Raw genomic sequence first — 27,040 nt, forward strand, 5'->3', positions numbered from 1 at the left:
GTTCGTAAATTTGTGTACTCATATCGTTCTTTCGAATGGGCAGTGTAGTTAGTGGGCTAGATTCAGATAGGTTAGCGGATCTTTAGATCCGCGTAACCTATTTGATTTACGTTACGCCGCCGCAATTTTTTGAGGCAAGTGCTTTATTCAGAAAGCACTTGCCTCTAAAGTTGCAGCAGCGCATTTTATTTATAATTATATTTATTTGTCCAATTACATTTGAGCCCATGAAATTGGGGAGACTGTGTATAAAAATGGTTGCAGTTCCTAAAATTTGTACTTGATATTTATGTTCAATACCTTGAATTAAAGCTGAAAGTCTGCACTCCAAATTTATTAAGATTGTTTCCTTTTATTGTATTCTGGTGGCATATAGACCCAAAAGTATGAAAGTTGTGCCGGTGTCCAAATATATATGGACTTAACTGTAATAGCACTGTTGCACCCACTAATAATGTAAGTGTAGACAAATTTACTTTTGAAGGACTCATGGTAGCTGTGTGAGTCTGTAATTAGGTTGGGTTACTGCAGATCAGGCTGGATGGCTTCACAGGATGGGTTTCTGATAACCCCCCCATCTTCACCCAACTGCCCCTGGTGGCATGACTCATACCTATTTATGAAGTGAGCTGCCTCCTGCCAGGCCTTTACTGGGGAGGCCCTCATAAATATTCCAAACAACCCCTCCATGGCCTCCACCCACTGTGTTTAGAACATTCTCCAATGTCACAGAGAACATGGGGAGGTACCAGAGAAGCTGCTAGGATGAGTCACCCAGCTCTGAGTCACTAAACCCTGACCCAGATCTAAGGCTTATCCCTGAGCTAAACTGATTTTTAGATATGTGCATTCCCGTTCGTACGAATGTTATTTTCGTACGAAAATGTTAATTTTCGTACCCGCAGAATAATGTGTACATACGAAAAAATGAAAGCACCAAAATACGAAAACGACAGGATTACGAATGAGCCGCATAATGAACAACCGCAAATACCAACGAACGATCTGACGAAAATACGACAAAACGAAAACGGCAAAAGATTGAAAATGACATCTATAACAAAAGATTTGCATTCTGTATCCTGTTTGAATCCCCTCTCTGCTCGTATCCTCAGCCGTATGTTCACACGACATCCACAACAAAAGATTTGCATTCTGTATCCTGTTTGAATCCCTTCTCTGTTCGCACCCTCAGTCGTATGCTCACACGACATCCACAACAAAAGACCCGCACTCTGTATTTTGAATTCCTTTTTTCTGTTCGTATTTTGCATTCAACAGAATGCAGATCTTTTGCCACAGATGTCACACGAACACACGACCGAAAACACGAACAGAAAAAGGAATCCAAAACACAGAATGCAAATCATTGACGAAAATTCACGAAAATTATTGTCTAACAAGTAACGAACATGAATTACTGTAAACAGAATAACGAACCATCCCGCATGTACGAAAATAAAACGGTAACGAAAATACGAAACGACCTGAATACGAAAAAATCTCGTCGTACGAAAAACGAACGGGAACGAACAGGAAAACGTGCGTCTTACGAAAAACGAACGGAAACGAACCTACGGAACGATACGAAACAGAACAGAAAAAAACGAAAAAAAATTCTGTGCACATGTCTACTGATTTTTACCTACACTAACAACAAACCTATCTACATCTAGCACCCTAGAAGATACTACACTAATGCTTCCGTTACTGCTCAATAACTGCTGTTAATTTGTTTCTCAATGAGGACAGATCACTACTGGTTTTAATACATATCTATCTATCTATCTATCTATCTATCTATCTATCTATCTATCTATCTATCTATCTATCTATCTATATGTATATATACTGTATATATATATATATATATATATATATATATATACACACACACTGTATTTGCTGGTGTATAAGACTACCTTTTACACTTAAAAAAAACTGTCCAAAAAGCAGGAGTCGTCTTATATGCCAGGTCAGCTGCTCGGGTGCCTGCTGGATGTGCGGTAATACTGTATGTAGCTTCGACTACATGCAGTATATACCGCTTTGCCAATACCGGTGAGCAAGGTATTCAAATGAATACAGAGCCTACTCATATTGGAGTAACAACCTCTGCCAATCCGAACAGGCTACATACAGTAGTCTGCTCGGATTGGCTTTGAGAGTCAGAGAGGTGTGGGCTAATGATGTTTCAGCCTCTGCCAATCCAAGCAGGCTCTGTATTTATTAATAGAATACATCGCTCGCCGTGATTGGCTCCAGCAAAAATGAAGAAGAATATGACTCCAGAAGGAAGAAATATGAAGCGTCGGAAGCCTCGGAAGGGGGGTCGTCTTATACACTGAGTACAGGCAAAAAATCTTAAAAAACTGTAAAATTAGGGGGTTGTCTTATACGCCCGGTCACCTTATACACCGGCAAATATGGTATATATATATGAAGTCACTGTCCACCCAAGTTTTATCCTGGGTTTAGCTCTAATGAAAGGGGAGTGTTGTTGCCTTTGAAAAATGTTGACTGTATTTTTATGATAATTTTTACCAATTTTTTTTTATTTTTAAATTAATTTTTTATCTTGAACTCTTTTATCTTGTTTTGGTCTGGCGGCCCTTTCTGTATTTATATGCTTTGAGCTACTGTTGGGTGCTCTTCTAGGGAAACCTTGCTGTACGGGAGCTACCTTGCCAGAACTATTAAGCTTGTTTGAAGTTTCCTTCACCTAACTACACGTGCAAGCATAAAAGTTCTCAGCTCCTCTTTAAGTATGTTGTTCTAGATTTATCTACCCATGGCATCCTTACTCTGGTGTATTAAGTGTTCCTTTCTACAAATATTGCTTCAATCTTTTTCTGAATCCTCTATGGGTGACCTTGGTTTTGATTTAGGTGAGGCAGAATATGGTGTTTTTCCATGCCTTGTCTTTTGTTCGGCTGCCATGATAATTTTTTATTGGGATCTATTCTGTCACAGGATTTGCACAGGTGTGTGAATATTTAAGATCGTAATTTCAAGAATACTGAATGGCATTGGCATCGCTAGGGGGTGGCTACCATGCCCACCAGCGCTGAATTTGGGCACCCGGCCCACTGACATTTTCACCACTGTTGTCTTCATTGGACAGCGGCAAGCGGTCAGTATCACTGGGCTGGATGGGTGTGGGAACTCCTGGAGTTAACTTTTTACATTAAACAGCAGGTGATTGGTTGCCAGGTGATCCTAGCAACCAATCACCAGCCAGGTAATGTGAAAAGTTTACTTCGATCTCTGTGATGTCGATCTCTGCTGCTCTGCTTGCTGTACACCTGTGTAAGGTAGGAGAGTTCTACCTACACAGTGTGTGTTTATGGGGTTTAGGGGACAGAGGACACTACAGTGGGGGTGCAGGGGACAGCGGACACTATGTTGGGGGGTTTAGGGGACAGAGGACACTACAGTGGGGGGTGCAGGGGACAGAGAACACTATGTTGGGGGTTCAGGGGACAGAGGACACTATAGTGGGGGTGCAGGGGACAGCGGACACTATGTTGGGGGGTTTAGGGGACAGAGGACACTACAGGGGGGGGTTCAGGGGACAGAGAACACTATGTTGGGTGTTCAGGGGACACTACAGTAGGGGGGGGGCAGGGGACAGAGAACACTATGTTGGGGGTTCAGGGGACAGAGGACACTACAGTGGGGGTGCAGGGGACAGATGACACTACAGTGGCAGGGGGTGCAGAAGACAGAGGAAACTACAGTGGCGGGTGCAGGGGACAGAGGAAACTACAGTGGGGGTGCAGGAGACAGAGGACACTACAATGGGGGTGCAGGGGACACTACAGTGGGGGGTACAGAGGATACTACAGTGGGGGTGCAGGGGACAGAGGGCACTACAGTGGGGGGTGCAGTGTTGAGCACTGTTGAGCCTGCATCCCTGGGCACAGGTAAGGCTGCATCCTGGGCACTGATAAGGCTGCATAGATGAGCACAGTTGAGCTCTGCATTCTTTATGAAGCGCACTCCTGAGCCCTGCATTCTTTATGTAGTGCACTCCTGAGCCCTGGTGCTCTCTGGAGACCCTGATGTAAGGAAGGGGCTCACTGGGGACCCTGATGTAAGGGGGAGTGATCTCTGGGGACCCTGATTTAAGGGGGTATTTCTGGGGACCCTCATGTAAGAAGGGAGGCTCTCTGCAGACTCTTATGTAAGTTGGGGGCTCTCTGGGGACCCTGATGTAAAGGGAGATCCACACTCAGATATGTAGCAATATTTTATATATAATATTAATATATAAATATATATATATATATATATATATATATATATATATATATATATATATATATATATATATATATATATATATATATATATATATATACATATACACACATACACACACACATATATTATATACCTGTGTATGCCCGCCCAAGCATATGACTCTCTTTACTTCTCTGCTATGGGCTCTAGCAGCACTCCTGCTGAACGGAAGAGGAACTGTTTGCACCTTGGCATAAATATCTTTCTTGTCACCATAACTCATCACTCAAAGCTAGATGCAGACAAGTGACTACAAGACCGCACTAGAAACTCAACTATCAGCCTTCAAACCTGCACCAGGGCTTCTATAACCATGAATAACATCTTCATCTTTTTGATCTTAAGCTGTTTGGTAATTATAGGTAAGGAATACTTAAAATTGTATTTTATTATTTATTTTGCGCCAACATACTAAGCAAAATATCCTTTCACATTAGTGCTTGTGCTTTATATTAAGCATTCAGTTTAAGTCTTCCACTTACTCATATGCTCCCTAAAGGCAGCCAGTTATAGTATATGTAGACCCTAACAGCAAACTTCTCTTATTTGCTATGCTGCCTTGTAACCACTTCAATGCTGGGTTCTTTTACCCCCTTCCTGGCCAGGCCACTTTTCAGCTTTTAGGCCTTGTACACACGACCGAGAATCTCGTCGTAAAAGAAACGTTGTTTGCCTCGACGAGTTTCTTGACAGGCTTGTCGAGAATCTTGTCAAGCTTTCTTTGCATACACACTGTCAAGACAAAATCTCGTCGTTCTCAAACGTGGTGACGTGCAACACGTACGACGGCACTATAAAGGGGAAGTTTGATTCCACTGGCTCCACCCTTGGGGCTGCTTTTTCTAATCTCGTGTTACCGCATGTTAGTAAAAGTTTGGTGAGAGACGATTCGTGCTTTTCAGTCTGTTACAGCGTGACAAATGTGCTATCTCCATTACGAACGCTACTTTTACCGAAGGTGCGCTCCCATCTCATACTTTATTCTGAGCATGCGCGGGTTTCTAAGCATACACACAAACGTGTTTTCGTAAACCAGCCCGACGAGAAACACGACGAGGAAATTGAGACTCGGGACGAGAAAAAAGAGAACGTCAAGATCCAGGACAGTTTTTTTCGACGAAAAACATACACACAATCGTTTTCCTCGGCAAAAATGCTCTGGCGGAAAACGGTCGTTTGTACGAGGCCTCAGCACTGTCACATTTTGAATGACGATTGCGTGGTCATGCAGCACTGTACCTAAACTACATTTTTACCATTTTGTTTGCACAAATAGAGCTTTCTTTTGGTAGTACAGTAAAATCTTGGATTGCGACCATATGTCATTCCAGAAACATGCTTGTAATCCAAAGCACTTGTATACCAAAGCGAATTACCCCATAAGAAATAATGGAAACTCAATTGATTCGTTCCACAACCAAGTTCTTCAGTTTATAGTCCATAAAAAAAGATTATAGCAATGTGGTTGTGTAACCATAAAATGTCCATTCACAAATGGAAGCCTCCACAAGGGGATTAGAAGCAAAATCCATCAGGAGCTACAGAGTATAAAATAGAAGAGAGGAGCCTCTGAGGCCTCGTACATACGACCGAGGAACTCGACGGGCGAAACACATCGTTTTGCTCGTCGAGTTCCTTGTTAGCCAATTTTCTCCATTCCCGTCGAGGAAAAAGAGAACATGCTCTCTTTGGCCTCGTACACACGACCGAGTTTCTGGGCAAAAAACAGCAAGAAACTTGCTGTGTTTTTTTTTTTTGCAGAGGAAACCGGTCGTGTGACGAGGAAACTGTCGAGGAACTCGACAAGCCAAAAAGAGAGCATGTTCTCTTTTTCCTCGACGGGAATGGAGAAAATTGGCTTGTCGAGTTCCTCGACAGCCTAACAAGGAACTCGACGAGCAAAACGATGTGTTTCGCCCGTCGAGTTCCTCGGTCGTGTGTACGAGGCCTTTTTGGCTCGTCGAGTTCCTTGACAGTTTCCTCGTCGAAAAATGTACACACGACCGGTTTCCTCGGCAAAAAAAAAAAACAGCAAGTTTCTTGCTGGTTTTTGCCGAGAAACTCGGCCGTGTGTACGAGGCCTAAGTGTAGCAATATGGCTACATTTAATAAAGGTACATAATTTAGCAACTCACATGGTTGATGATTAAAACAGACACATCCAAGTATGCAGGGATCCGGGTTAAAGCTGTCCAGGATGCCGGCATGCTTAGATGTGCCTCTTTTTTTTTTTTTTTTGTTTCAAATATTTTATTGAGAATTTTCATAGGTAAATACAGAAAATGATACTTGCACAAATTGTATAATATGCATATCATACAAAACATTACTCAGAAGACAAAATCGTTTGTTAAATAGATTTACAAGAAGTCATCCGAGTACAAATGTAAGGAAAGAACAAGGAGAGGGGAGCGGAAGAAGGGAAGGGGAGGAAGAGGGGAGAGAGGAAAAAATAAAATAAAAATAAACAAATAAAATAAATAAAAAAGAAAAAGGGGGGGGAAATTTCAAAAGAGATGGAAAATGTATGCAACCCATCTGGTAAACCTCCCTTATCGAGAAAGTAAAAGAAGGAGAGTTCAGAGATGGTGAAATTAAGCAATCTTGAAAAATATCAATAAAAAATAAAAAAATAAAAAAACTATTGAAATAAAAAGAAATTAAACAATCTTATAAAGAAGCAGTCCTTATTGAATGAAATTCAACGGAGCTCTTGAAAGATAACCAGCATGCCCATATGTCGTAAAAGGTCTTTGGCGAGTCTTTGGATTGAGAAATAAGCTCTTCCATTTCGGCTATGTGCCCAATTTTGGTAAACCAATCCGAAATGAGATGTGCCTCTTTTAATCATCAACCTTGTGAGTTGCTAAATGTTGTAACTTCATTAAATGTAACCATATTGCTACACTTATACCTTGTACACATGATCTGAATTTCCGATGGAAAAAGTCAGACGTTTTTTGCCGGAAAAAAATTCTAGCGGAAATTCCTTTCATCTGTAGGGAATTCTGACCGAGAAAAAAACATGCATGCTCAGAATCAAGTCGACGCATGCTCGGAGGAATTGAACTTAATTTTTCTCGGCTCGTCGTTGTTTTGTACATCACCGCGTTCTTGACGGTCAGAATTTGGTGTGACAGTGTGTACAGTATGTAAGACAGCTTGAACGGAATTCCATCGGAAAAATCCGTCGGAGTTTATCCCGACGTAAAATCCGATCGTGTGTACAAGGCATAAGAGACGTCTCTCTTCTCTTTTATTCTCAGTTGTGATGTGACGCTACTTGTATATCAAGACATCACTTGTATATCAAGTCAAAATGTATTAAAAAAATGTTGCTTGCCTTGCAAAACGCTCTCAAACCAAGTTACTCTCAAACCAAGGTTTTACTATATTTATAGTTATAAAATTTTGCAAATTATTATTAATTTCATGAATTTAGGCCAAAACGTATTCTGCTACATTTCTTTGGTGAAAATAACCCAAATCAGTGTACTGTATATTATTTAGTCTGTAGGAAAGTTATAGAGTCCACAAACTACTGTATGGGATATATCTGGAAATTGATCAGTCCTGATGTACTGACAGACAATCTAATTTCTTGAGGCCCAAAAATGTCAGCACAGTAAAAATATCACCAAAATGACTCCTTTTTGCAAAGTAGACAGTCCAAGGTATTTAGTAAGAGTTTTTTGAAGGTTTAATCTTTTGTCATAATTTTATATATACTATCACCAGTGCAGTGCAGGGCCATCGTATAACTGGTGTGGCGGTGATCAGGGACACTGACTGGTGACAGTTCAGAATCAAAAAGTAATAATAATATATTGTTTTTTTTTTAAATATTTTTTATTACATTTTTCTTTTTTTACTTATGATTTTTTTTACACACTTTGACCAGAGCAATATGTACTACATTCTGCTACCCTAATGAAGTGATCAGTATTTTTTTTTCTTTTTACTCATTGTGTTTGCATATAGCAATGAATTTCATTGCCATTTGCAAGCATTTAAAGTGGACTGTCAGTAATTTTTTCATCTTTCCATCTATTAAATCTTCTGCCCTTGTTGTTTTAACTTTGGATAGTAAAACATATTTTATTCTGCCAGTAAATACCTTATACAGCCCACTTCTTGGCTTATGACATCATGCACAGCTCTCTCTCTATCACTCTTGTGGGAGTTTGCCAGGAATGGAGGTGGGGGGGAGTCACAAGAAGTCCAATGAGAGCTTTAGGGCTTCAGAGCTGGAGGTGTCTCTCTGTGTCTGTGTAAATCCAGCTTCAGCTGCCCACAGTTAAAATGGATGCAGCCAGACTCAATGGAGGGTGATTTCTGCAGCATATTTGGCAAGTACAGAATCACAGTATACATAAAATAATATGCAAAGTGGTTGAAGGGAAGCTTCAGAATGGCAAATATATTTTAATTACAAATTATGTGAGCAGACTGCAGTGTCTTTTTTGTTTTGTTGTGATTAGCTGTGATTGGCCAAAGCTGATTACATGGCACAGCTGGGCCATGATTGGCCCAGTCTATACAATGTGATCACTGTGACCAATAACAGCTAGAAACACAATTGTACACAATGGATGGCTTGAAAAGAAGCCTTCCATTGTTTACAACTGTCATATGACCTGCTGTGATTGGTTACAGCAGTCACATGGTACTGGCAGGGGACTGGTCCAGTAATCAATATTTTTCCTCAGTTTAGGCCGATACATATTCTTCTACATATTTTTGGTAAAAAAATTGCAATAAGCGTATATTGATTGGTTTGCACAAAAGTTATAGAGTCTACAAAATAGGGGATAGATTTATGGCATTTTTATTATATATTTTGTTTACTAGTAATGGCGGCGATCTGCGAATTTTATCTGTCTGTGACTTTATGGCGAAAACATCGGACACTTTTGACACATTTTTGGGACCATTGGTATTTATACAGAGATCAGTGCTATAAATGTACACTGATTACTGTAAAAATGTCACTGACAGGGAAGGGGTTAACGCTAGGGGGCGATCAAGGGGTTAAATGTGTTTCCTATAGTGTGTTCTAACTGAAGGGGAGAGGGGAGTGACTAGGGGAAGAGACTGATGACTGTTCATACATTGTATGAACACACAATCAGTTTCCTCGCCCCTCAGAGAACGGGGCACACACATCCCCGTTCTCGCTCTGTAATGAGCAATCGCGGATGTCCGGCGGTCATTGTGACCGATGGGGAAATGCATCAAGTCCAGGCATGTGTGCGCCACCGCAGGTGCATTAAAGAACAGGCGTACTGCTACGACGGCTCACACAGGGGGGCCAGCCTGCCGCAGTAAAACTGCAGGGGCTGGTCCGGAAGCGGTTAAAACAAATAACATGGAGTATACATTACAATAGCAACTGATAGTACAACTTGTGCAAAATGATGATATGCATAAGATATCCTTCACTTGACGCGTTTCAGAGTCTGTTATAGACACTCCTTCCTCAGGGGTAGGTAAGATATCAAATCTAATTGTTACAGTTGAACATATGCAGCCACTCCATGTAGCTTAAAAACAGAACACAGCGCAGCCATAGAGAGTTGCTCCCCTTCACATCCCCATCAAACAAAGGCAAGTTCGGTTATATGTGAAATGGACATCAATATTCCAAACGCCATGGGGAACCTCAAGGGGAGTCCCCTGTGTGTAAAAAGAATCCAGACCCACTGAGGCACACAGATGGGATCCTTGGAATTGAAGGCTCAACAGTAAAAAAAACGTTGTCCTCCTGGATGGTGTGTAAGAGGGGCGCCGGATTTAGACAGCATCCATCTTGGGTCCTGGCCTAGTATGGACAGGTTGCACTTTCGTAACTAGAGACACTTCACTGGACCAATGTAACTAGTAGTACTAAACTGACCACCAATGTAACTGGGGGGGACTATGCCAACCATCAATATAATTGGGGGCGATAAACTACACATATACATAAATACATTTCTGTTCCTGAAAATTATTTCATAAGATTACATTTTGTGCTTTGCCAGCTAGGTTATTAATCCCTGTATCTCACCTTTTCCTATTTCAGGCCAGCTGACCACCACATGCAATTTTTGCTGGAATATTGGCTCAAACAAATGCTGTGATGAAAGAAAGCATCAATGTGATGGATCAGGTTGCATGACGGTGTCGGAGTACAGCCTTGCCGGTAATTGGGATTGCGTTTTTCAGCCATCACTCTAGTGCCAATAGAAGACATGGACACATCTTCCCTTGTGTGTGTGTGTGTGTGGGGGGGGTAAGATGTATTTCAAGGGAAAAATAGGGTATTTTTAATTTAATTCAAGTTTCTAGAATTCTTTCAAGTCTATAAATGCCCATTGTATTTACAGGTAAAACTCGAGAAATTTTAATATTGGGCAAAAGTTAGTTTATTTCACTAATGCAACCTAAAAGGTTAAACTAATATATGAGATAGACTCATTACAAGCAAAGCAAGATAGTTCAAGACGTGATTTGTCATATTTGTGATGATTATAGCTTACAGCTCATGAAAACCCCAAATCCACAATCTCTGAAAATAAAACAAGGATTGTACATAGAACAATATCGGACCTCTGAAAAGTAGAAGCATGCATATGTACTCAGGACTTGGTTTGGGCTCCTTTGCAGCAATTAATGCCTCAGTGCGGCGTGGCGTGGAAGCAATCAGCCTGTGGCACTGCTGAGGTGTTATGGAAGATCAGGATGCTTCAAAAGAGGCCTTCAGCTCTTCTGCATTTTTCGGTCTCATGTCTCTCATCTTTCTCTTGGCAATGCCCCATAGATTCTCTATGGGGTTCAGGTCAGGCGAGTTTGCTGGCCAATCAAGCACAGTAATCCCACAGTCAATGAACCAGGTTTTGGTGCTTTTGGCAGTGTGGGCAGGTGCCAAGTCCTGCTGGTAAATGAAGTCAGCATCCCCATAGAGCTCATCTGCGGAAGGAAGCATGAAGTTCTCCAAAATCTCCTGGTAGACGGCTGCGGTGACCCTGGACTTAATAAAGTTCAGTGGGCCAACACCAGCAGATGACACAGCTCCCCAAATCAACACAGAGTGTGGAAACTTCACACTGGACTTCAAGCATATTGCAGTGCGTACCTCTCCATTCTTTTTTTTTTCCACAAAGGTTTTATTAAAGCTTATTACAAAACATATAATAAGACAGATGCAATACAGGATCATACATCTATGACTAACAGTTGTCACATTACATAAAATACAAACAAATTACATTGTCAGATGAATGAGTAGACATTACATGGGGCATATATATGCTATAGAAATATTATAAGAAAGAAATGGGGAAAGGGAAGGTATTGGGGTAGGGAGGGAAGTTGAAGGGGGGGGGGTAGAAGCATAGTGGATGGAGCCCAGAGGTTAAGGTAGAGGTGATATAACAACAGTCTATAGGTTGCACAGCATGAGATAACATTAACACATTATCCTTCCTTGGTACATGTTCAGTGTAACCTCATGATTTGGCAGGTAATGAGTAGTTGGAATTCCGGGGAGTAGAAGAATAACAACCATGGATGCCAGGTTTCGTTAAAATTCGTTCTATTCTCCTTTTTCATGGCAGCAATTTCCTTCATTTTGTAAATGTAGTTCACTCTATCTAACCAATCACTGAATTTGGACATATGTGTGGTCTTCCAGTGAAGGGGGATAAGTGTTTTAGCTGCTAATAAAATATGTCTGGTAAGGGACTTCTTGTATTTGCTTATGGTAATCAAGCAGGCAGCTGCGGTAAGTTCTAATTTGGTTTCTGTGATGAATTTAATCCATTTTCTAACCTCATCCCAGTACTCAAGAATTAGTGGGCATTCCTAACATATGTGAAGGAAGGTGGCAGTTTCGTTACCACAACACCAGCAAGAGTCTGAGGTTGTGAGGGACCACCTCCTGGCTCTCTGAGATGTAATGTACCACTGGGCAAGAATTTTGTAAGAAATCTCTTGATATTTGGAGCTCAAAGAGCCCTTGTGAGTCATAATACATGCCTTTTCATGCCTTTTCCCATTGTTTTACCAATATCTTAGTTTTTAAATCACTTTCCCATTTTTCTTTATGATTTATATCATCCATATGCTGAGCATGGTTTAACCGGGAATAGGCTAGAAGATGCTCTGAGAAGACTAGTAAAAAATACCTCAAGAATTCTAATGGGAAGGGCGTTAAAGAGATAGAGTAATCTCGGAAGAATTGTCATTTTCAGAATTGAAGCTCTGCCAAACCACGAAAAGGTTTTGGAGGACCATTTTTGAAGATCTCTAATCAACGAGGATAGTAGTGGTTTGTAATTGTTGTGGTAGAATGTGTCTAAATTGTTGGTCAAATTTATTCCTAGATATTTCAGTGTGTTTTGCTCCCACTTATAATTATAGTTGTCCTTTAATAGCTTCAGTTGGCTTGGTGGGTTGGTTGATATTTAGGGCTTCAGACTTAGATTGGTTAATTTTGAAGTTGGAGATAAATCCAAAGGTTTCAAAGATTTTTTTAAGATTGGGAATAGAGATATGAGGTTGTGTTAAGAAAAATAAGAGATCATCTGCGTAAGCGGCTATTTTATACTCTCTCTTCCCCACCTTGAATCCATGTATGTCCTCAGTTAGATTTACTTTTCTTATTAGGGGTTCCAAAGATATAATGAAGAGGGGAGAGGGGGCATCCCTGGCGTGTACCATTCGGGATTTTAATAGGATCAGAAAAAATGTTGTTGACTTCAATTTTAGCCTGGGGGTTTTGATAGAGAGCTGAGATCCATGATAACATATTATCATTTAATCCAATATGGGAGCATGTGGTCATCATGTAATCCCAGGAGACCCTATCAAAAGCCTTCTCGGCATCAGGAGAAAGCAAAAGGCCTTTTGTAATAGAATTTGGGGTGAAGTGAATTAGGTTTAGTGCTTTAGTAATATTATCTAGGGCTTCCCTACCTGGCATGAATCCTACTTGTTCTGGTCCTATAATCTTTGATAGAAGGGGTTTCAATCTGTTGGCTAGTATTTTGGCTAGGAGCTTCAATTCAGTATTCAGTAGGGAGATGGGTCTATAGTTTACACAATCCGTATGGTCCTTATCAGGTTTGGGTATTACCGCGATATGGGCCATGAGAAAGGAGTCAGAGTATTGTTTTTTTTTTGCTAGAAAATTAAATGCAGATAAGAGGGGTTTAACAAGTAAATGTGTATAGGTTTTGTAATATTGCAAAGTGAAACCATCTGGTCCTGGGCTTTTCCCTGTTTTTAGGTATTTGATGGCTTCCAATAGTTCATTGGTGGATATTGGTCCTTCTAGTTTAATAGCATCTTCTTCAGTGAGTGAAGGGATTTTGCTATCTTGTAGGAACTTATAAATTGTTTCCTGTTTCATGGTTGACAGATGTGGAGGTTTATGTTGTTCTAGGAAATTGTATAGTCTCGAGTTTTTTTCCTAGCGCCCCATTTCATGAGTTCCCCTCTTATAACGCTTTTGTGAGCCTCCCAATTATTTAAAGGATTGGTATCAGCGTCTACATTGGTTCTAAAATATTTGTTCATTGTGTCATGGTTTTCGTCTTTTACAGTTTGGTCAGTCAGGAGTGAAGCATTGAGTCTCCAGTTAAAGGTTGATTGTTCGGGAGGCTCGAATCTTATGGAGACAGCTGTGGTGGCGTGGTCTGAAAGAGAGATAATACCTATCAGCTCATGTGTACAGGGCAAAAGTCTGTAGGGTATAATATTAAGTCGGCCCACCCTGTACATCTATAACAGCTTCAACTCTTCTGGCAAGACTGTCCACAAGGTTTAGGAGGGTGTTTATGGGAATGTTTGACCATTCTTCCAGAAGCACCTTTGTGAGGTCAAGCACTGATTGGACAAGAAGGCCTGGCCCGCAGTCTCCTCTCTAATTCATCCCAAAGGTGTTCTATCGGGTGTAGGCCAGTCAAGTTCCTCCACCCTAAACTCACTCATCCATGTCTTTATGGACCTTGCTTTGTGCACTGGTGCGGAGTCATGTTGGAACAGGAAGGTGCCATCCAGGGCTCAAGTCCTGCAGGAACTCGTGGGAACGGAGTTCCTGCACTTTTTTCACAGCAGGAACGCAGTTCCCTTTGCAGGACTAGAGCAGCCGAGCCGCCCGAGCCAATCCTTCACTAAGCGGCGATGCCCAGCTCGAGTCACTGTCAGGGGCAGGCGAACCTTAGTAATCCTTTGTTACTGGCCGCTTCCTGTATATGGATTCATCAGGTAGTGTGCGGGTATTCCGTCACTTCCTCAATGCCGCAATGTCTCCTGGGAGCTTTTGTCATTGTTCCCAGGAGACTTTGCGGAGATCTGCCGCGAGTTATTGCGGGATTTAGAAAGAAGTTGCTTAAAAAAAAAAACATGCGTTTTAGTAATTATGCATATGAGGGTATAATTTTTATTTATTTTTTTGGTGGGGGGAGTGGATCTTGGGTGGGAGTTCCCACACTTTTTTCCCCAGGACTTGACCCCTGGTGCCATCCCCAAAATGACGCCTTGATGCCCTGTATACACGATCAGGTCGTCTGATAAAAACTGATCGTTTGTGGGCCCCATGTTTTTTTTTTGCCCATCGGTGAAAAATCCACACATGCTCAGAATCAAGTCGACGCATGCTCGGAAGCATTTAACTTCATTTTTCTCTGCACGTCGTTGTGTTTTACGTCACCGCGTTGGACACGATCGGATTTTTAACTGATGGTGTGTAGGCAAGACTGATGAAAATCAGCTTCATCGGATATTTGATGAAAAAATCCATCGGTCCTTTTTCATCGGATGAACCGATCGTGTGTACGTGGCATAAGAGTTCCCATCACTGGAACTAAGGAAGGATGAGCAGACATCCCGGTTTCCAGGGACAGTCCCCGGATTGAGGACACTGTCCCCAGTTTTGCCCCAGGATTGGATTTGAACAGGGCTGGGGCAATTTCAAAGACAGCCAGTGCAGAATAAAACAATAATAATTCTGAATTGCACACTCCCGCTCCGCCGCTCTTACTAGCTTAGGGGGGTGTATTTTTTCCATTATCTGTGCCCCTTTCTGATGATCATGTGCTGGTCGGAGTGGAGGGAATATTTCTTCAGTTTCGGGTGCATGCCCATTCAGCTCCGCTCGCATGTTCTCCTGCCTTGGCTTAAATCCCGGCCAGCTGCCTGCCTGCTTATCTCCTTGCCTTCCCTGGCGGAGTGATCCTCCTCCGCTCCCCACCCAGTAGAGGAAGACTTAACAGGCTGTGAGGTTTCGTTTTAAAAATCTGGTCACCTTAAACCAGTGTTTCTCAATTCCAGTCCTCAGGCCCCCCCAACAGGTCAGGTTTTCAGGATTTCCATTATTTTGCACATGTGATTTGATCAGTTTCACTGCCTTAGTAATCACCACAGCCTTTTCATCTGAGGGAAATCCTGAAAACCCGACCTGTTGGGGGGGCCTGAGGACTGGAATTGAGAAACACTGCCTTAAACTAAGGAGCAAAGCCCAACCCCTGAAAAACAACTCCACACCATAATCCTCCCTCCACCAATTTCATGCTTCCAACTTTTTGGAAACAGTTTGCGGATGGCCCCTTTCTGTTCAACCCAATAGAACACTTTTGGGATGAATTAGAGCGGAGACATCGAGCCAAACCTTCTTTGTTCAATCAGTGCCTGACCACACAAATGCATTTCTGGAAGAACGGTCAAACATTCCCATAGACACACTACTAAACCTTGTGGACAGCCTTCCCAGAAGAGTTGAAGCTGTTATAGCTGCAAAGGGTGGGCCAACTCAATATTGAACCCTACGGACTAAGACGGGGAGGCCATTAAAGTTCATGTGCGTGTAAAGGCAGGCGTCCCAATACTTGGGATAATATAGTGTGTGTATATATATATATATATATATATATATATATATATATATATATACACACACACATATATATTTGTTTTGGGATTTAAATACAATATTATGGTTTTTTTTTTATTCCATCAGGTAAAGATGAATATCCTTCAATACAGAAAGGCTGTTCTGTGCCACTATTATGTGGTAATTGCTTTTCTGTAACAACCAACGATAACTTCCTTGTCCGAGTGACCGGTCAATGTGGGGAAGGAAATAGCAGTAATGAAAACCTAAACTATAACTATAAGGGTGAGTTTCTGAATCCATATCTGTGATTTTTGTTTTATTTTTTATAAAAATGTAATATAATAGTTACTTTGTGACATACTTGCCCAAACCAAATATGCAGATAAAGTCAGAGGGATGGTCAAAAATTCTAAATGGAAGATTGTCTCCCAGCGCTGTCAATCAAAGCCAGTGATAAGGGAGCAGGGGGCGGGGCTAAGTCCTGCTGTCTATGTAAATGGACACAGCAGCGGGCTCGGGTGCGATCACTGGAAGCGGCTTCCCAGGGGGGCACTGGATAGAGGGGAGGGGCCAGGAGCGCAATTCATTTGGGGTCCGAAGCTCCGTGACCGCGCCCCCGAGATCCGCGGACCCGATCGCCACCGGTGTCCCGCGATCGGTTACCGGAGCTGAAGAACGGGGAGAGGTGAGTGTAAACACACCTTCCCCGTTCTTCATTGTGTCAATGTCAGTGATCGTCTGTTCCCTGATATAGGGAAAGACAATCACTGATGTCACACATCCAGCTCCGCCCCCTACAGTTAGAAACACATATGAGGTCACACTTAACACCTTCAGCGCCCCCTAGTGGTTAACTGCTAAACTGCAATTGTCATTTTCACAGTAATTAGTGCATTTTTATAGCACTTTTCGCTGTGAAAATTACAATGTTCCCAAAAATGTGTCAAAATTGTCTGATCTCGCAGTCATGAAAAAAATTGCTGATCGCCGCCATTAGTAGTAAGAAAAATAATTATTAATAAAAATTCCATAAAACTATCCCCTATTGTGTAAACGCTATAAATTTTGCGCAAACCAATCGATAAACGCTTATTACGATTTTTTTTTTTTACCATAAATAGGTAGAAGAAAACGAAAACTGAGGGAAACATTTTTTTTAATATCTTTTTTGGGAAAATTTATTATAGCAAAAAGTAAAAAATATTGAATTTTTTTCAAAATTGTCGCTGTATTTTTGGTTATAACGCAAAAAATAAAAACCGCAGAGGTGACCAAATACCACCAAAAGAAAGCTCTATTTGTGGGAAAAAAAGGATGTAAATTTTGTTTGGGAGCCACGTCGCACGACCGCGCAATTGTCAGTTAAAGCGACACAGTGCAGAATCTCAAAAAGGGGCAAGGTCTAATAATGGTCCGGGTCTTAAGTGGTTAATACAACAAAAAAATAACCCTTATTCACTTTAATGTGGTGTATTTATAAAATGCTCCTCCAGAAAAATTCATGCAAGCTAAACAAAACTTCATCACATTTTGTAATAGATTAATTCCTGTATCATCAGCTCCATCTAGTGGCCAATATGAAATATACAGATAGATTTCTGAAATTATGCAATATGAACATTATGTCCACTAGATGGAGATGATGAAGCAGGAATTACCATGTGGTGATATTTTGTTTCGCTTGAATGAATGTCTCAGACCCTTTATTACGAATAGTTTATTGATTATTTTCCATTTTTTTGCTCTAGACATTTGTGACACTCAGTTAACACCAAACAACTATCAGTGTCCAAGCTGCTTCAGCACTGATTCCGCCTCAGGTTGCGAGAGCACAGGATATGTGGACTGCCTTGGATTAGAAAAGGAATGTTTTGATTATGGCGCATTTCTTATGCTGTCTGCTAAGTATCTATTCCTATCGATGTTTCCTTAAAATCATTTTAAATCCTCCGTTTTTATGCACTTCCAGCAGCTGATATAATAATTTACTGAGTGTGCAGCTTCTTTATCTTTTAATCCTTGCCTTTGTCACAGTCTAAGTTGGTGCCATGACCGCTCCCCCAGGTTTCCTGTTTTGGATGGACTCCTTTCGCTTGTTGGGACTAGAGTTGTGTCTCCCTATACTGTGGGCATCAATAGAAACACACAGCCCTATAGCATAAGATGGCAAGGCACTGCCCTGCTACTCCCTCCTCCTCTCCCCTCCCTTCTGCACTGTTCATAGTTAATTCTTACCGATCAGGACTGAAGGAAGCAGCACTGAGAGAACAGTAGCAAGCAGCACCGAGAGAACTGTAGCCAGTATCACTGATTGAAAGGTAGCAAGCAGCACAGAGAGAACAGTAGTCAGTATCACTGAGAGAACAGTATCCAGCAGCACCGTGAGAACAGTAGACAGCAGCCCTGAAAAAACAGTAGCCAGCAGCACCAAAAGAACATTAGCCAGCAGCATTAAGAGAACAGTAGCCAGCAGCACTGAGAGAACAGTAGCCAGAAGCACCGAATGAACAGTAGCCAGCAGCACCAAGTGAACATTATCCAGCAGCATGAGAGAACAGTAGCCAGTAGCACTGAGAGAACAGTAGCCAGCAGCACTGAGAGATCAGGAGCCATCAGCCTTGAGAGAAAAGTAGCAGCAGCAGTACAGAGAGAACAGTATCCAGCAGCACAGAGAGAACAGTAGCCAGCAGCACTGAGAGATCAGCAGCCATCAGCCTTGAGAGAACAGTAGCAGCAGCACAGAGAGAACAGTAGCCAGCAGCACTGAGAGATCAGCAGCCATCAGCCTTGAGAGAACAGTAGCAGCAGCAGCAGCACAGAGAGAACAGTAGCCAGCAGCACTGAGAGAACAGTAGCCAGTAGCACTGAGAGAACAGTAGCCAGCAACACCAAGAGAACAGTAGCCAGCAGCCTTGAGAGAACAGTAGCCAACAGCCTTGAGAGAACAGTATCCAGCAGCACTGATAGTACGTTGTTCAACAGCACCAAAAGAATGGTAGCCAGTAGCACCGAGAGAGAACAGTAGCCAGCAGCACCAAGAGAACAGTAGCCAGCAGCACAGAGGGAACAATAGCCAGCAACATTGAGAGAACAGTAACCAACAGCCTTGAGAGAACAGTATCCAGCAGCACTGAGAGTATAGTATTCAGCAGCGCCAAAAGAACGGTAGCCAGCAGCACTGAGAGAACAGTATCCAGCAGCACCTAGAGAACAGTATCCAGCAGCACCAAGTGAACAATAGCCAGCAACACAGAGGGGACAGTAGCCAGCAGCACTGAGAGAAAAGTAGCCAGCAGCACTGAAATGTGTAAACTGCTGGGATAATAATTTTAACTGGGGAATGTTTATTTAACCGTGGTCAACATTTTTGGCTAAAAACTATAAGGGCTTATTTCTACTTTATCTGCCATATCCATAGTGCCATATTAAAATGTATGTATAGGATTTTTTGTTTTGGATAGAGTAGGAGAGGATTGGAATGCCTGTTGAACTTTCATTGACCTCTATGTCCATTTGGGTACTCATCCTCTTTATTCTTCCTGACGACCACTGCCCCCGAAACAGAAAGTTATGGGAGAGAGGTCCAGCTTTTATTCCAGAAGGGTCTGGTATAGATGAAGGAAGCAGCCAAAGCTGTTATAAACTCAATTTTTATCTTTAGAAGGTCACTACCAAATGTATTTATTTTTGATTTACTGCATGTCCCCCAGAGTATTTCCCAGCCCTTCGTGTACAGTATTTGTTTGATAATCTCTTCCCCATTAGCCTAGAAGGTAGCCCAAACAGATTTTTAACATTCAGCATCTGTGACTTCACTAGGGTTTGGATTTGACAACCAAACTTCTGCAATGTTCATCAAGCCTAATAAATACAGTAAATCAGTGACGGCTGGTGTTCAACTTTCTTGGGGGGGGGGGGCAGCAAGCACCAACCACCCCCCCTTAGCCAGCCAACCACCCCCTACCCCTGGCGCTCGATTGATCGCCGCTTTCCCCCTCCATTGCTCAATCGATCGCCGATTCGCTAGCCTGTCGCCCGCTTATTGCCCTGCCAGCCCCGCACTTACCCCATCCAGGTCGCGCCTTCGGCGGCTTCTCTCCCCCGGGTCTCCTCCCGGGTCCTGGCGGTTGCTTCTAAAAAAAAGCTGTTATGCCGCATACACATGGTCGGAATTTCCGACAACAAATGTTTGAGAACTGGTTCTCAATTTTTCCGACAACAAAAGTTCTTGTCGGAAATTCCGATCGTCTGTAGCCAATTCCGACGCACAAAAATCCTACGCATGCTCGGAATCATTGAACTTAATTTTTCTCGGCTCGTCGTAGTGTTGTACGTGTTTGCGTTCTTGGTGTTCGGAATTTCCGACAACATTTGTGTGACCGTGTGTATGCAAGACAAGTTTGAGCCAACATTCCGTCGGAAAAAAATCCACGGTTTTGATGTCGGAATGTCCGATCGTGTGTACGCAGCATTAGTGTCTGCAAAAGACTTGAGACTGGGGTGGAGGTTCACCTTCCAGCAGGACAACGGCCCTAAACATACAGCCAGAGCTACAATGGAATGGCTTATATCAAAACATACAGGGGCAGATTCTGGTAGATTTGCATAAAAATTTGGCGGCGTGACGTATCTCATTTACGTTACGCCACCGCAAGTTTTACGGGCAAGTGCTTGATTCACAAAGCACTTGCCTGTAAAGTTGCGGCGGCGTAGCGTAAATCCCCCGGCGCAAGCCCGCCTAATTCAAATGATCCGGGTAGGGGGTGTGGATCATTGGCTTCGACGTTAACGTAAATGGCGTCCAGCGCCATTAACGGACCACTTGCGCAAATAACGTAAATTTTTAAATTTCGATGCGGGAACGACGGCCATACTTAACATTGGTTGCCCCTCATATAGCAGGGGCAACTTTACGCGTCACAACAGATACGGAAACGTCATAACTTCACTTCGGGAATTTCGTGTAAATAGCTAGTTTGCATAGACGACGGGGAAAATGACGGAGGCGACACCTAGCGGCGGAAAAAAAATTGCATTTAAGATCTGACAGCGTAAGAGCCTTACGCCTGTCAGATCTAATGGATATCTATGCGTAACTGATTCTAAGAATCAGTCGCATAGATACGACGGCCCAGATTAGGACGTACGATGGCGCAAATGGCGTTGCGCCGTCGTAAGCCCTTTCAGAATCTGGGCCACAGTATTCATGTGTTAGAATAGCCCAGTGAAAGTCCAGACCTAAATACAATTGAGACTCTGTGGCAAGACTTGAAAATTGATGTTCAGAGATGCTCTCCAAAATGTATTAGGTACTAATGGGAAGTTCCCCTAAGGGGTTTTAATGCAGCAAATTATATGAATCCAAGAAAAATAATTGTATAGAAATCTTTTATTGAAATATATTGGGATACACGTTATCACTAAAATATAAATATAAATTCTGGTAGTAGAGATACAGTACAAATTCCATAATACAGCAAGGCAGCCACGTGATTTATACAGCATTACATTATATAATCAAACTGTATGTAGACCCCGACGTGTTTCGACCTTAGGGTCTCTTCAGGGGGATGAGTGGCTCCTGAATAAGGTAGAGGGTCATGTCCATCTGATAAACTTATACTTTATCACTTCAGGTGAAGGTAACGTTCGCTAAACCTAACTTGAACCAAATGCAGGTTCATTTGGCTTCCTATTCAAAAAATAAATCGATTTCTATATTATAAAGGGTCTTCTGATTACACTTAAAGAAGAATTCCATGCTTCTTTGGAAAGAAATTCTGTATCTGCTGTTCAAGGTTAGGACACTTACCTGTACTGGAATCCAGCGATGTCGGCACCCCAGCCGATGTTTCCTTAGGCCGCCGCCATTGACTGTAAGTGAACCTGGGAGTGAAGCCTTTCTGGCTTAACAGCCGGTTCCATACTGTGCATGCAAGAAGTGCTCTGTGCTTTGTGAATGACCCGGAGGCATGAAAAGGAGGAGGGGGCCGCACTTCCGGGTGATCTTGCTGCATCAAAACCAGGTACACGTCCGCCCCCCCCCGAAAAGGTGCCAAATGTGGCAGGGGGGGGGCAGATAAGCGGAGCTTCCCCTTTTGGGTGGAGCTCCGCTTTGAGATCTTCTGCATTTTTGCTAGTTTTCCTTCTGAATTTTGTCACAGATTTCCAAAGACAGAAAAAAGAGGCAAAGAAAATAGGGAATGAGCTATTACAAATTATAAATGATAAACATTATAGTAATCATTATCTTGTAAGTTATAAAAGTTGCCATCTGAGTTTATTATTACTCAGGTTTATTCATACTTTAGGTATTATGGAAAATAAAACGTTATTTCAATATTTGAAATTTGATTTGCAGATGGAAAACCAATCAACATGTCAATTAAAGGATGCTTGACCACCGGTGGTTGTGAAATTGGATATTCAGGTGTACCTGGAAGCAAGGAACTGCAGAGAGATCATATGAAGTGTACACCTGCAATAAAAAAAGAATAGAATGTGATATATAACTATACAAGAAATGCACATTAGAACCTGCATCATTAATATTGCATAGAAACCTGTAAAAGAGATGTATTAAAAATAAGCTTTGCCATAAAATCTCTGTCAATTAAATCTAGCCATCACTAAAAAGTAGAAGGTCCATGTGCTTAATACATCTTAATAAAATCCTGAACTCTTTATTTTTCACGTTTATGCTCAATATTGCATATGGAGTACATGCGCACAGTAAGATAACTCGCTGTACAATGGGTGCGCCTCAGTGAAGGTAAAAAATCTCAAACACTAGAGAATAAAATGTAAAGCCAAAACATGTGACCTGAAATTAAACTTGAAACGATAAGCAAGATTTCAATCCCTCTAATCCTCAGGAATAGGGCTGCAGGCTCACTGATCCAGCGGTAATAGAATCTATAAACATGGAGAACGCTGCACTCCCAACCCAACCGGAGTGTAAATGTCGATGCTAGACGACCTCAACCAGCAACCGTGCAAACCACGACCCCTGACACATTTTGTGCCGCCCACTGGGGCTTAGTGATAGAGCCCTCTATTACTAAGCCCCAGTGGGTGGGGTGAAATGCATCAGTGGGGTGTCTACACTTCTACACTTCGGTTGGGTTGGGAGTGCAAGAGTCTCCATTTTTATAAAGCTGAAACATGTTGTTTTAGCTTTGCATGGAGTGGAGATTAATTAGAACTCCTGTGAGGTTTTAATTACCCAAAGCATAAACTAACAGAAGGAACACCATAAAGGAGTCAAAAGCAACTCTAGGCCTATGTCATATGAGTGGGGGTCCCTGATGCTTCTCCAAAAAAACAATCTATAATGAGGTTGTTTTTGCAGGTGTCTAGAAGGCCATACTGCATCGTTTCTGAATGCCTTTTTTTTAGCACCACCTGCCACTGCCTGTGATGCTGGTATGTATACCTTATCTGGGATGCTGACCTATATACCCTATCTGTGCTGACCTATATACCCTATCTGTGCTGACCTATATACCCTATCTGGGATGCTGACCTATTTAACTCCTGACACTATGGGTGGAATACAGGGAACGGAGTGGGTGGATTCTATAAGGGGTGAGGCTTATATGAAATGGGAGGGGTCAAAAAGGATGGGCGGGGTCTGGAACCCCTCCACCCAAAAACTTCACCAGCCGCCACTGATCTTCCATAACTCTCTAAAGCAACTTAAAGCCCACTGCATGTTTAAAAAAACCCAAAACATCTTTAATCTCACTCTCCCTATTAATTACAAAGCATTAAGTCATAATAGCGAAATGTTTCTGTATTTTGATTGGTAAAATTACATTACTCAATCTCGCTCAACTCCCTGATTGAGGAATAAGGCTACCCGTGTGGGAGATTGACATTGGCAAATATGATACAGTGTGAATGAGCAAAGGGCATGTTCAGCTTCAGAAATTCTGTAATTTTGAAAGTCTGTAATTTTTAGATTATTAGCACTTGTATGCAAAAGGGAACATTGGCTTGGCCATCTAAATTGGAGCAGAAGGGGTGAAATGAACTAATTTTGAAAGATCCAAAGATCTCATGACAAGTCAAGAAACAGTGACGTTCTTTGACAGTAGAACACTTTAGGAGCCCTGGGCAAAATCTAAGCAAATTTTATAATCCCCTGAAGAAAATGTCAGAAGATAAACACTATGCAGAAAAGTATATTTTCTGGTGATGCAACGTTTTCTTGGAAGTCTCCACAGAAGCTTCTGCACAAATAGAGAAGTCTGAAATTATTGTTTATCTTTGTAAACAATGGAAAGGAACCAACATCAGGGATGTGAGTTTCGGTGGAATAAAATTGAGACATTTGTTTGAAGCTTGGCACATTGAGAGCAAGTGTTCATTTCCAAAAGAACATTGTGACTTTAACCATCAACGCGGGTCCAATTTTCTAGGAGGTTTGTTCAACAGGCTTCAGTAATCACCAGCAAAGTTGCACACATGTGACAGAAACTGCCCTTGTCATGGGTCAGACAACTGGCCAACCAGGCGAAAAATTGGAAAAAAAAACATTTCAGGGGTGTAATATTCTATGAAAATGTATATCATTGCTCTTTGGACATGATATGAAATATGGCTTCGCTCTAGGAACACACTGCAAAATAACATTTACACATTTAGCCAACTTCAAAGAGGGCTAGGCCTTAGATTAATGCATGGGTTCATTAACACTTGACTAGTGGAACACCTGCCCCCAAACCCCGACAGTATGGGTTACCAAAGAGGGAGGGATGGGATGGACATTCTCAATTCCAGGACCCCTGCAGGGGTCTCCTGCCCAGATCTCGATAAAATGACTTTTCTCCTGGGCTAAGAGATGATGTGGACAGCTGATGTGGTGATTAAGAAGTCAACTGTAAGCCTGGGAATGCACTTTAATGACCTTTTGTTTAAAGGGATTGTAAAGGTAAAACATTTTTTCCTAAATAGCTTCCTTTACCTTACTTAGTGCAGTCCTCCTTCACTTACCTCATCCTTCCATTTTGCTTTTAAATGTCCTTATTTCTTCTGAGAAATCCTCACTTCCTGTTCTTTTGTCTGTAACTCCACACAGTAATGCAAGGCTTTCTCCCTGGTGTGGAGTGTCATGCTCGCCCCCTCCCTTGGACTACAGGAGAGTCAGGATGCCCACTAACACACAGATCCTTTCTCTATCTGTATCGTAGAGAGCATCCTGACTCTCCTGTAGTCCAAGGGAGGGGGTGAGCACTACACTCCACACCAGAAAGAAAGCCTTGCATTACTGTGTGGAGTTACAGACAGAAGAACAGGAAGTGAGGATTTCTCAGAAGAAATAAGGACATAAAAGCAAAATGGAAGGATGAGGTAAGTGAAGGAGGACTGCACTAAGGTAAAGGAAGCTATTTAGGAAAAAAATTACCTTTACAACCCCTTTAAGATATCTTCACTGACTTAGAGATCACCTGTTGAAATGTTTACAGAGTGATGAGTCCCACAATGCCTGGTTGACCTCTCTGTATTCAGGAGGTCCAGGTGGTCTGGTAAGAGTACATCTTATTTGGGTGTCGCTTTTGGCTTTCATGGTGGAGGGAAGTATTTTCCTTATTTGGATTGGTTGAGAATCACTCTTATTTTTCATCAAAACGTTAATGGATTAATTCACTTAGGACACTTGCATGAGTATTTGAATATATTCAACTATACGGCCACTAAGAATAATAATTTAATTATTTCTTTTATTTTTGCATTTATATAGACATTTGATGTTTTTTTGAGCGTGACACATTGTATCGATTATAATGTTGGATGAAATATTATCTCACTTTAGTGTTCACAGCTAAACTTTGAGTCACACACAAGCACAGTTCTTGATTTACCATCTTCTCTGACAGCAATTACCAACCTCCCTCCAATGCCCTGGAGGGCATGTTTTAACTGTGGAAAAAAAGGGCTCTTGGTATGAGAGATTCAGAGAGAATGCATGTATGCGTGTGTTAGATAAGTGGAGATCCCCTTCCGCTATTACCTCATCCCCTCTCCTTATTTATAACTGTAATGTATTTGTATCCCTATTGTAAGTAAATTCAACCCTTTAAATCACTTGCCTACCACTATTGTAATATGACGGCCGCAGGTACCCTTCGTCCCCCCGGGCGGCCGTCATATGAGGTCCTCGGGGTTCCCGGCATTGTGGAGAGCGCACTGCAAATTCCGCCGGGCACCCGCGATTGCTCATCACAGAGCAGGGACATGGATCTGTGTGTGTAAAATAGAAATGCGTAGAATATCACTATACAAGAAGTGCACATCAGACCCTGCATCATTGTTAATGTAGAGAAACCTGTAAAAGAGATGTTTAAAAAAAATAAGCCAATCATGATCGTGATGTGCATGGTAGCAGTTCTCTCCGCTGTCACCCTGATTGATAGCCATTGGCTCCCGCTGCTGTCAATAATACATAGTTACATAGCTAATCTGGTTGAAAACAAGACACAAGTCCATCTAGTTCAACCAAATAAAAGGAAAAAAAATACAATCCTATATACATAATCCACAGTTGATCCAGAGGAAGGCAAATAAAAACAGCAAAGCATGCTCCAATTTTCTCCAGCAGGGGAAACAATTCCTTCCTCACCCCCCAAGAGGCAATCGAATTTTCCCTGGATCAACTTTATCTACAAATCAAATTCTGTGGGAAGAGTTGGTGTGGGGCAAAGCCAGGTGCACCAGCTCCCCAGAACAGGAGGATTGGGGCTGTTCTGTGCATATCATTCCACAGAGGAGGTAAGTATAACATGTTCATTATTTTAATAAAAAGAGCCATAGCAGGTGCGCGCCCATGCGTTGCACGGCGGGGGACCTGATGCC

The 27,040-nt window shown here is 42.0% G+C and overlaps 1 protein-coding gene across 1 annotated transcript; it reads left to right on the forward strand.

The window, feature by feature from the left end:
• Window positions 1–4,512: 4,512 nt before the first annotated feature.
• Window positions 4,513–22,819, forward strand: LOC120916416. The gene is made up of 5 exons (XM_040327376.1): window positions 4,513–4,667; window positions 10,370–10,489; window positions 16,307–16,465; window positions 17,932–18,083; window positions 22,544–22,819. Exons 1-5 carry the CDS (start codon window positions 4,619–4,621, stop codon window positions 22,679–22,681), a joined length of 618 nt encoding a protein of 205 aa, XP_040183310.1. The 5' UTR covers window positions 4,513–4,618; the 3' UTR covers window positions 22,682–22,819.
• Window positions 22,820–27,040: the final 4,221 nt, after the last annotated feature.

The sequence above is a fragment of the Rana temporaria genome, chromosome 10 (assembly GCF_905171775.1).
Source record: "Rana temporaria chromosome 10, aRanTem1.1, whole genome shotgun sequence".
NCBI classification, from domain to species: Eukaryota; Metazoa; Chordata; class Amphibia; order Anura; family Ranidae; genus Rana; species Rana temporaria.